The 12,385-nt window shown below is 42.5% G+C and overlaps 1 protein-coding gene across 21 annotated transcripts in view; it reads left to right on the forward strand.

Moving 5' to 3' along the window:
- Positions 1 to 12,385, forward strand: part of LOC131691630 (probable phospholipid-transporting ATPase IA) — a 256,852-nt gene that overhangs the window by 196,901 nt on the left and 47,566 nt on the right. For all 21 annotated transcript variants that reach the window (XR_009305815.1, XR_009305816.1, XR_009305817.1 and 18 more), the window contains 7 exons: positions 7,993 to 8,754; positions 8,818 to 9,174; positions 9,244 to 9,380; positions 9,449 to 9,568; positions 9,627 to 9,819; positions 9,886 to 10,004; positions 10,080 to 10,214. Coding sequence is in view for 15 of the 21 variants with exons in the window: in XM_058978175.1 (XP_058834158.1) it covers positions 7,993 to 8,754; positions 8,818 to 9,174; positions 9,244 to 9,380; positions 9,449 to 9,568; positions 9,627 to 9,819; positions 9,886 to 10,004; positions 10,080 to 10,214 (1,823 nt within the window). In the remaining 6 variants the exon portion in view is untranslated. The remainder of the gene's footprint in view (positions 1 to 7,992; positions 8,755 to 8,817; positions 9,175 to 9,243; positions 9,381 to 9,448; positions 9,569 to 9,626; positions 9,820 to 9,885; positions 10,005 to 10,079; positions 10,215 to 12,385) is intronic.

Genomic DNA, 12,385 nt, shown 5'->3' on the forward strand with positions numbered 1-12,385 from the left:
AGGCTGAGAGTAAGGGTTGAATTTTTTTTTCAGGACAAAAGTGGGTTAAAATATTCGATTATATCAGAAATAATATATTTATCACAATTTCGCGCAAAAGTGGGTCAAATATTAATTAGTGTAAAAATGGTTCGTCCACATTATCAGGACAAAAAGGTATAGAATATTAACCAATTTTTGCACCAAGAAAATAATACGTAGGTTGATAACAAGCGTTAAAAACATTTCTTTCTCGGAGCTGTGGGTAATGAAAATTTAGTAAATCTTTCGACGCCCTAGAAATTGTGAGACATATGATCCGTATAGGTCAGTAGCTAGTGGAAATTGTTTATTGACGCCACAGTGAAAGCCAAGATGGCGACTTCCAGTTACCACCAAATAGATCGGTATGGATGTCATTCGAAAGTGGGTGGTCAGTACATATCGAGAATTGATGATTTGCGCCTTTTTGAAATCTAAGGTGGCGACTTCCGGTTACCACAAAAACGTGAGAACCATCATCAATATGGATGTCATTTGAAAAGTGGTGATCAGTAAACATCGGAATTCGATGGTTAGTGCCATTTTGAAGTCCAAGATGGCGATTTCCGATTTCAACAAAATAGTGAGAATCATCACCACTATGGATATCATTTGAGGGGGGGGGGGGGGGGGGTGATCAGTAGACAACGGAAATGGATCCACGTTGGGGACTTTTTTTTTCTTTTTTTTTCTTTTTTTTTTCGAAATGTAGAAGCGCATGATCGGATGGTGATCAATGAAAGAATGTGCAGGTTGATGATCAAGGTTCCGTTCTTCAACTTCAGCATAATTAACGTGCACAGCCCACACTCCGGAAGCACGGATGATGATATGGACGCATTCTACACGCAGCTCGAGCACGAATACGACAACTGCCCAAGCCACGACGTCAAAATCATCATAAGTGATTCAAACGCTCAGACTGGCCAGGAGAAGGAATTTAGACCGACTACGCAGTTCAACGCACACAAGCTGACGAACCACAACGGCCTAAGACTAATTAATTTCGCCGCTTCCAAGAACATGGCCATACGTAGGAGCTATTTTCAGCACAGCCTTCCATATAAGTACACCTGGCGGTCACCACAATAGACTGAATCACAAATTGACCACGTTTTGGCACATTTTAGACGTCAGCACTTATCGTGGCGCCAACATTGACTCGGACCACTACCTGGTATTGGTAAAACTGCGCCCAAGACTTTCCGTAATTAACAATGTACGATACCGACGCCTTCTTCCAAAAGTCCAGAAGTCACCACAACATAATATGGTACAACTGGCGATTAGCAAAATGAAGGCTTCAACCTCGGCAGGCCCAGATGGTATACCAACTATTATTCTAAAAAATGCTCTGCCGGTCTAATTGAACCTCTTTGTCATCTGTTTCAATTGTCGCTATCAACCGGAGTATTTCCCGAACTCTGGAAATCCTCCTTCATGTTTCCAGTTCACAAAAAAGGTGATAAAAAGGTAGTTGACAATTACCGTGGTATTACAACGCTAAGCGCAGTTCCTAAGCTGTTTGAAATGGCTGTGTTGGAACCCATCTCCAGCCACTGCAAACAGTATATCTCCGAGACTCAGCATGGATTTATGCCGAAACGTTCAACATCTACGAATCTTCTGTCGTTCACAACATATGTTACAGATGCTATGTCGGACGGCCTTCAAACTGACGTTATCTACACGGATCTTTCAGCTGCTTTTGACAAGATAAATCACGCTATTGCAGTGGCAAAATTGGATAGACTTGGCTTTGGTACTAATATTCTCCGTTGGATGCAATCGTATCTCAGTGATCGTCGTCTAGCAGTCAAGATAGGTGATTGTGTATCCGAAGAGTTCTTTGCATCATCTGGTATTCCGCAAGGCAGCCATCTCGGTCCATTGATTTTTCTTCTGTATTTCAACGACGTTAACTTTTGTTTAGAAGGACCACGGTTGTCTTTCGCCGACGACATCAAGTTATACCATAGAATACGGAATACTGATGATGCAGCTTTCCTTCAACGCCAACTGGAAACCTTTGCGGAATGGTGCGAGATCAACCGAATGACCCTAAACCCCAAGAAATGTACGGTCATTACGTTCTCGAGGAAAAAAACGCCAATTCGATTCAATTACTGTCTAGCTGAATCCACAATTGACAGAGCGAATTTCTTCAAAGATCTCGGAGTTTTTCTCGATGAACAACTGACGTTTAAACAGCATATCAGCTATATTGTCGCAAAGGCATCACGCTGTTTGGGGTTCGTAATGAGAATATCTAAGCACTTTTCAGATATTTACTGCTTGAAATCTCTCTACTGCTCACTCGTTCGATCAACTCTGGAATATTGTTCAGTTGTGTGGAACCCTCATTATCTCAACGGTGTCCATCGAATTGAGACAGTACAGCGCAGATTTGTTCGGTTTGCCCTTCGTCGAATGCCTTGGAGCAACCCTCACCAGCTGCCAAGTTATGAAAGCCGGGGTTTGCTTATTGGACTCGATACATTGCAAGTGCGACGGGATCTATTCCGTGCTATGACGATTTCGGATATTTTGCAAGATCGAATTGACTGCCCCGAGCTTCTCAGTGCGATAAATATGAATGTTCGCCCTCGCGCCCTTCGCAATAATTTATTCCTCCGATTACCTCTTCGCCGGACTAACTATGGAGTAAATGGTGCCATCATTGGTTTGCAGCGGACCTTCAACAGAGTGTCATCCGAGTTCGATCTTCACATTCCACGTAGCAGATTACATGTTGACTTTTTAAATAGATTCAGAAATTATCATTAGGACCAAAGTGTGTCTGTTGATATTAATTAATTATAAATAAATTATAAACATATGCGCAGAATCTGGAGACAGCGTTACCGAATGAAGGTGCACTCGATAGGGCCCCTCTTGAGGACTGCTGGAACATTATCAAAGCAGCCATAAACAACACAGCTGAATGCGTCTTAGGTTATGTGGAACGAAGTCAACGGAACGACTGGTAGAGGGGTTTTAGAAGAGAAGGAGGCAGCACGGGCATTGTTGCTGCACTATGAAACGCGGCTGAACGTAGAACGATACCGACTGAAGCGGAATCAACAGACCCGCCTATTCCAGAAGAAAAAAATACCGTCTGGAAGAAGCAGCGTGTGAATAAATGGAACAGTTGTAGGTACCGCTGTCAAGAAACCCGAAAATTCTATCAGAAGCTCAACGCATCCCGCAAAGACTTCGTGTCGCGAGCCGAAATGTGTAGGGATAAGGATGGAAACCTTCTGACGGATGGACGAGAAGTGACTGAAAGATGGAAGCAACACTGCTTTGAACACTTCAATGACAATGAAGAAACGGATGCAGAAGACCAAGGCAGCGGAGGAGAATACTACATCAGTACGGCGGACGATTCCCACGCTGGGGGAAGTTAAAGATGCCATTCAACAGCTCAAGAACAATAAAGCAGCTGGTAAGGATGGTATTGAACTCATCGAAATGTGTCAGGAAACGCTGGCCATTTGTCTACACACACTGATAGTCGGAATCTGAACAGCTACCGGAGGAGTGGAAGCAAGGGGTTATTTACCCCATCTATAAGAAGGGCAACAAGCTGGAATGTGAGAACTATAGAGCGATCACCATCATGAATGCCGCCTACAAAGTGTTATCCCAGGTTATCTTTCGACGCCTAGTTACGTATTAAGTTTTATAAATAGTTTATTGAAAAGATTACACCTGTCCGAAGACAGAGACTGAACTGAACTGACGACTGGGCTATCTGTTACCTACAACCTGGGTACCTAGTCGGGATCTGTTGTGTCGTGTAAATGATGACCTGGCGTCTCGCTTCTGATTACTGGCTGATGCAATATTGGTGACCAGATGCGTTCACTGGTGGTGCTTGTGCATGTGGAGATCGGGTGATTGACTTAGGTCAAACAGTAAACATGCACACTTGATGACTTCTGGGCACATGTATGCATAACTGCCTATCATCTATTACTAATGAGTTCGTGGGAAGCTATCAGGCCAGTTTTATCAATGGGTGCTCTACAACAGGCCAGATCTTCAGCGTGTGGTTAATCCTCCAAAAATACCGTGAATACAAGGTCCCAACGCACCACCTGTTCATCGATTTCAAGGCGGCATGCGACAGCACCAACCGCAAAGTGCTATGAAAAATTATGAATGAACATGGCTTCCCCGGAAGGGTGCAAATCTTTGAGAGGATATCGGGTAAACTCTCAAGCTCATTCGGAGCCGGGTTCAACAACCGAGGTACGATTTTTACACGTTTACAGCCAATTTGTTGTATGCTTTGCGGATAAAATGGACCTTATTATGAGAACATTTGAAACGGTGGCTGAGCTTTACACCCGACTGAAACGAGAAGCAGAAAAAGTTTGATTGAGTGGTGCGTGTGTCTAAAACAAAGTGCATGCTGATAGGAAGCACCGAACGGGAAAGAACGCTGATAAGACCGGTGGTCCTCTAAGGGCACGAAACCTGGGCAGGACACGTTGCGAGAATCCCGGACGACAACCCTACTAAAATTGTGTTCTGCTTAAATCCGGTAGGTACAAGACGACGAGGAGCACAGCGGGCTAGGTGGGCTGACCAGGTGCAGCAAGGTATCGAACGCAACCGTGGGTGGAGAGAGGCAGCCGTGAACCGAGTATTATGGAGAAGGATCATTGATCAGATATATCAAATTAATTGAAGTAACATCATATAAATAAAAATAAATAATAAAAAAGTTACCACAACATAGAGAGAACCGTTGTCAATATGAATTATTTGAAAGGCGGTAGTAAGTATACATCGGAATTTGATGATTAGCGCCACTTTGAAATCAATAAAATGGAATCATCTTAAATGCGGATGTCATTTGAAAGGAGGTGGTCAGCAGACACCGAATATTGATGATTAGCGCCATTTTGATGTACAAGATGGCGACTTCCGGTTAGCAAAATATGGTGAAAACCATCATCAAACATTGTAGGTGTCATTTGAAAGGGGGTAGTCAGCAGATATTGGAAATTGATGATTGAGGCCATTTTGAAATCCTAGATGGTGACTTCCGGTTACCACAAAATACTGAGAATTATCATCAATGTGGAATGCATTTGGAAGAGGTGGTCGGTAGAGAACGGAGATTGGTGATTATCGCCATTTTAAAATCCAAGATTGCGAATTCCAATTATCACAAAACAGTGGAAAGCATCATAATGAATCATATGATTACTTCAAAAAAATTAACAGAATCACTTCCTCTAATTTCATGCTAGATGCATTACAATGGCCTATTGTGGAGCAAATAATCTGTTGTTTCCCGAGCAAACGGAAAGTCCATAATACCCCCATGCTCATGCGGCTTGACATGGGTGTTTGAATGGGTTAAACCCATGAAAACACCATTACCATGGTCCGGTAGATCCCACGTAACACAATATGTGGGGATTTTATGGGTTATTCAGACCATTTTATGGTGTCTTGATGGTTGGGAATTTTGGCACGGACCATGTTTAAGGTCTGTGTGGTGTTTGAACCCATGAATATTTACTCGGGTTGACAATGATGTTCATGTTTTAAATTATGAATGGAAAGCTGCCTTGATATTTATGTGACCAAGTTGGAAGATGAGCTAATGGCTAGGTGCACTATAAGCGCGTCTAATGCAAGAACCATATTTTTTTTAGTTTATCACATAATTCCTTGTACAAAGAATAAGCTTTTTTTTAATTCGATGCCTAGATAGCTTCAACTTGCAGCGCCATTGACGAAGTTCAAAACACTATTTATTACAGGGTCCGGCACTCGAAGTGTAACCAATTGACCATAAATTCGGCTTCAAAAATTATTTTTATTTACTTTAAAATTCAGAATGTGTGAAAATAATCAAAAATTCAGAAATGATTCACTTTTACTCGATATGACCACCTTTTGCCTTGACTATGGCCTTGAGACGGTCAAAAAACGAATCGCAAGCTGCCCGAATGTGACTTGCCGGTATTTTGGCCCACACACGGACAATGGCTTTCTTGAGCGTCTCAAAGCTGGTGTATTTTTTTTTATTGCGGACCATGCTCTTCAAAATGGCCCAGAGAGAATAATCTATTGAATTCGGATCTGGTGAATTCGAGAGCCATTGTGTGGCCGAAATGAAATTCGGAACGTTGGTTGTCAACCATTCCTGGTTCACTCATGCTTTGTGGGACGGTGTCGAGTCTTGTTGAAACGTCTATCGTTTGCGACCGAAATGTGTGTCTGTCCACGGCTTCAAAGCAACCTTCAGAACACTTTTCCGTTGATATGTCAGATTGATTTTGACGCCATGATCGGTGAAAACGATTGAAAAGCACTCATCTGCGGTTACAGTGGCCCAAACTATTATTTGTGCGGGTGCTGCCTCCTGGTGGCCAACCCGATATCCTCATCTGAACGGTGGGTCAAGTGAACCTTATCGTTTGAGAGTTTACGAATTGCTCAATTTGCTTTTTTTTGCTATCGTCAGAAAACACGATGTGCGAAATTCGGCCAAGCGCAGCAACTCCTTCTTTTGAATTCTATCACAGATCACTTTGTTGCATTTACTTCTGGGAAAATGCTTTTGTGCGCTTATAAACTGGCGAACTGTCATTCAGACAATTTATAGACAGCTGATGCCAGTGCGAAAGCTGCACAACGGTCTGAAGTTGGTTCACAACAGCGTAGTATTTGATATAAGAGTTTCAAAGCACAAATGTTTCATTATTTAGAACAGTTTTTTTCGAGCTTTAAAAGTGGTTTACGACCGCCCTATTTCAAATGAAATCTATACTGATGATGGTTTTCACTATTTTGTGATAATCCGAAGTCGCCACCTTTGATTTCAAAATGGAGGTAATCATAAATTTTCGATGTCTTCTGACCACCCCTGTCGAGTGACTCTCATTTTGATTATGGTTTTCACTATTTTGTGATCACCCGAAGTCGCCATCTTGGATTACTAAATGGCGTAGTTAATTTAAATTTCCGATGTCTATTGATTGATGATAAGTTTCATTATTTCGTGATAACCGGATGTCGCCATCTTGGATTTCAAAATGGCGCTAGTAATGAATTTTCGATGTCTACTAATCACCTTCTTTCAAATGACATCCATATTGATGATGATTCTCTCTGTTTTTAGTAACCGGAAGTCGCCATTTTGGATTTAAAAATCGCGGTTATCATTGATTCCCAATGTTTACTGACCACCCCCTTTTCAAATGACATATTAATGATGGTTTTCATTATTTTGTGATAACCGGAATCCGCCATGTTCGATTCCAAAATGGCGCTAATCATCAATTTCCGATGTCTCCTAACCACCCTCTGCAAATGACATCCATATTGACGATAATTCTCACTATTATGTTGTAACCCGATGTCGCCATCTTGGATTTCAAAATGGCAGTCATAATAAATTTTTGATGTCCCCTGACCGCTTTCTTTCAAACGACTTTCATATTGATAATAGTTTTCTCTATTTTCTGGTAGCCGGAAGTCACCATTTTGGATTTGAAACTGGTGCTAATCATCAATTTCCGCTGTCTACTGACTACTCCCTTTCAAATAACATCCATATTGGCGATGGTTCTTACTATTTTGTGGTAACCAAAATTCGCCTTTTTTCATTTCAAAATGGCAGTAATAATGAATTTTCTATGTCAACTGACCACCCCTTTTCAGATAACATCCATATTGATAATAGTTTCCTCTATTTCCTGGTAACTGGAAGCCGGATTTCAAAATAGCGGTTAACATTCATTTCCGAAGTCTGCTGACCAACCCCTTTCAAATCACAACCACGATTAAGTTTGAGTCAATCGTAATTTTTGGGGCTATAAGCTTCTTCTTATGATGCTATGTTTTATTAATCGCCCTAAATCACCCTCCTGATACGGTTGTTGTTATGACGACGCCGTTGCCAACTAACTGTGTAACTGTGTCTTTCACTTTCCTCTACAGCACATTCTGAACAACCACCATACGGCTGCCATTCTGCGGGAGTTCCTCACACTGATGGCCATCTGTCACACAGTTATACCGGAGAAATCCGACAGCGACAATATTAACTACCACGCAGCCAGTCCGGACGAGCGAGCGCTGGTCTACGGGGCGAAAAAGTTTGGCTACGTATTCCACACCCGCACGCCCAACTACGTCGAGATCGAAGCCCTCGGAGTGCAGGAGCGGTTTGAAATACTGAACGTACTCGAGTTCACCTCAACGCGCAAACGAATGTCGGTTATCGCGAGGAACGCCAAGGGGGAAATCAAACTGTACTGCAAGGGAGCGGATACGGTGATCTACGAACGGTTGGCCGTAAACGGTCAAGTTTATCGGGACTCTACACTCCAACATCTGGAAGAATTTGCCACCGAAGGTCTACGGACACTATGCTGCGCGGTGGCCGTCATTCCCGACGATGTGTACGACGATTGGAAGCAAACGTACCACAAGGCGTCGACTTCACTGCAATACCGGGAACAGAAAGTCGACGATGCTGCGAATCTCATCGAAACCAATCTGATGCTACTGGGGGCCACCGCTATTGAGGACAAACTACAAGACGGTGTACCTGAAACGATTGCCTCACTGATCGAGGCCAAAATTAACGTTTGGGTGCTGACTGGCGATAAGCAGGAGACTGCAATCAACATAGGTTATTCGTGCAAGTTGCTATCGCACGGCATGGACTTAATTATTTTAAACGAAGATAGCTTAGATGTGAGTATAGTTTCAATATTCTGATCAATTCGCTTAAGTTTAGTTTTTTTTTTCTTACAACAGAACACACGAAATTGCATCCAGAGGCACATAGCGGACTTAGGCGACCAGCTGCGAAAGGAAAACAACGTTGCGCTGATAGTGGACGGCAAAACGCTAAAGTATGCACTCAGCTGCGATTTGCGGACGGATTTTCTAGATTTGTGCATTTCTTGCAAAGTGGTCATCTGCTGTCGGGTGTCGCCAATCCAAAAAGCAGAAGTAGTGGAGCTGGTCACTACCAACACGAAATCGGTGACGCTTGCCATCGGCGATGGTGCAAACGACGTTGCCATGATTCAAAAAGCTCACGTCGGAGTGGGCATTTCCGGCGTGGAAGGACTGCAGGCGGCATGCGCGTCCGATTATTCGATAGCACAAGTATTTAGTGCTGATATTGTTTATTAAATGATTAACCATCATCGTGCTTTTTTCTTCTTGAAATTACAGTTTAGTTATCTACGAAAGCTACTGTTGGTTCACGGAGCGTGGAACTACAGCCGAGTGTGTAAGCTGATTCTATACAGTTTCTATAAAAACGTCTGTCTGTACGTGATAGAGCTGTGGTTTGCAATGTACTCTGGGTGGTAGGTTTTCATCGTATTGTTTTGACGCTTCACCAAAATTATTGAACATTATTTGCACATTCTCACAGGTCTGGCCAAATATTATTCGAACGTTGGACAATCGGTTTATACAATGTGTTTTTCACTGCATTGCCTCCATTTGCGATGGGTCTCTTCGATAAGGTGACATCCGCGGAGCAAATGTTAAAGTACGTAATCTTTTTCATAGATGATCAAACATGATCTAATTTTTTTCTCGAAACGCAGAGAACCAAGGCTTTACGCACCATCCCAAAGTGCCCAACTATTTAACGTTAAAGTATTCTGGTACTGGATCCTAAACGCTCTGGTCCACTCGTTGCTGTTATATTGGCTGCCAAAATTCTCCTACGAGGGTGACGTGATCTGGGGGAACGGACGGGACGGTGGTTATTTAGTGTTAGGGAATATAGTTTATACTGTAAGTTACCTCTCGAAACAAATACCGGTATAACAGTAACCACTAATCGGATTTATTTTGTTTCAGTACGTAGTTGTTACGGTGTGTCTGAAAGCGGGTCTGCTGACAAACTCCTGGACGTGGCTGACGCATTGCTCCATTTGGGGCTCGATTTTGCTCTGGTTTGTGTTTATCTATATTTATAGGTGAGTTTTAATTGAAAATAATTGGTTCCATTATTTTTAATAACTTGTGGTTTATCCTTTCATCTCGGTGTGCAGTAATATCTGGCCAGCGCTGCCGGTTGGTGCGGTATTTACCGGCATGGATGATATGATTTTCTCATCACCCGCATTTTGGTTAGGTTTATTCCTGATACCTATTACGGCACTGTTACCCGACGTCGTGGTTAAAGTGTAAGTAAAAGCAATTTTATTTCAATCATTAACATAAAATAATCGATACGGTCCATAGCTTGGCAAGCGTTCCATGTTTCACCATCACCAGAAAGCTTACCGAAGTTGAAGTTTTCTATCAAATCAAGAAACCTCCGATAAGATGTAGTGCCTGTATCGTGGGGGATGAATGTACTATAACATCCACCCCTTCTGATCGGAATTCAGCTTGACTAGATATGATGAAGCAAAATGTTTTATTTTATTTTTACCTGTTTCCAACATATTTGGAAATGGACCAACTGATGGCATCGTTTACAATAAATGTTTCCTTCAAATACCTGAAAAAACTGAACGTATCGAATTGTATTTGAAGCTGATGTGCATCGTATTACTAAGTACTACATAATGTACAACTTTGATGGTGTCAAATCAACGAAATGTTGTTCGTAGGTAATGTAAAATGCTATCACACTTTAAACACAAGACCAGCCCAGTAAGATGCATACTGATACTGCATTTTCTTGTTCATCGTGCTTCAGTAATGACGTAGTCTCCGCTAGTAACAATTAAAGGTGTATGACCCTATTGTGACTTTTTTCAAACTTAGATTGTATTATAAACTAGAAATATTACTTGGGTCTGGAAGTAACGGTGACCAGACCGTATCAGACGCGTAAAAACCCAGAACGTTGTTCTTTGCGATGCAATTATGAGCTGTTTTGTAAAGAGAGGTGTAGAAGTCAAAGATTGGCTTTCGTCATCATGTTAAAATCGGACATGGTGAACCAACATTCGGTACGAGAGATTTTCATATAGATTTTTTTTATCTCTAATCACTGGAAAGGGATATTTTGAGGAAAGAAAATGTGCCTAGAGGTCAAAATTTGATATTCACCGAATTACAAAAATTCAAGGCGATCAATTATCATTTGAAACTACTGTTCTAACATTTTGGTTTGCTTCTTGTTTGATATCCAAGATCGCGACCCTGAATTGTAGATGGAGGCTTCTGGATCTGGGGCATAGGATCAGTTTCCCTGGTGGTGCAAAACAGTTAAAGAACAAAACGAACCTTGTGTATGTTTGTTTATTCAATATTGAAAGGATGTGCTAGTGTCTGATATCTGAGGAATTGCGCATACAGCTTTGTGTAGGATGTTGTTTAGATGGAGCAAGATGAACATCATCATTGTGTTCAATCAATCCGTTAACTTCGAATCATTATCGAATGTATTTTAGATTTTCAGCTTGCTCTATCTCGGGCCGTCATTCTCCAGTCTCTTTGAACGCCTGCCGTGCGCATCTGTCTGGGTTGCTTACTGCCAACGAGTGCCGGGTCTGCCCTAGCTCCTCTTCCATTCTTTGCTGAGCATAACTTTAGCCAATTTCTCTTACGCCGTTGGCGTTATAATCCCAGCCCACTGTAGTCTGCCTTGTTTTATAATCCTTCCGATGTAAGCATATTTCTATATTTGGTAAAGCTCGTTGTTCTTGCATCTGCGCCATTCTTCACTCTGTACTGAACCGCCGGGTATTGCATCTTTCAAACACACAAAGCACTCGATAGTATGCTTCAATCGACACCCAATATCTCAATATCCCAATATACAGATTGAATCGTTCCGTCTAAGGCCGTAATGTCCTTTGCTGTATCAAGAAGTCGTCCCCAGTTCACTCGATCCATGACTGTGTTCGTCACCAGCCTTGCATTTCCCCTTCAACTTGATCCCGCCTTGCTCGTTGTGCACCTTTCCTCCTTGTCATATTAGTTTCGAGAACGATGGGTGATTCTCCGAGCAACTATTACAATTCGTGGTTCATACGTCGTCTCCACATTCCGATCGTCCATGTTTGCTCCGTCTTCTTCGCTGTACGGTGCCACTGGTCAGGTAGTTGGATCGTGCTTCGGGAAGAGACGCCCAACGATTATCTTCAGCTTAGCCTGGCACATTCCGGCTGGCGTCAACGGGCCCTTCATTTTCGCCATCACAACTCGGTACGCGACTCCTTAGGGATTGGCGTCTGCCACTTCTTGAATGGAGAATCTACCCAAAACTTGCATCGCATCCGTTCCCGATCTATCCGCCACCCAGTTACCGTTATCAAGGGGGATTTGATACGGCTCTGAAATCAAAGCAACGTCATAAATTGTTTCTGTCGTAGACTGCCGCAACAGTTGCTGTACGGTG

The sequence above is a fragment of the Topomyia yanbarensis genome, chromosome 3, assembly GCF_030247195.1.
Source record: "Topomyia yanbarensis strain Yona2022 chromosome 3, ASM3024719v1, whole genome shotgun sequence".
Lineage (NCBI taxonomy): Eukaryota > Metazoa > Arthropoda > Insecta > Diptera > Culicidae > Topomyia > Topomyia yanbarensis.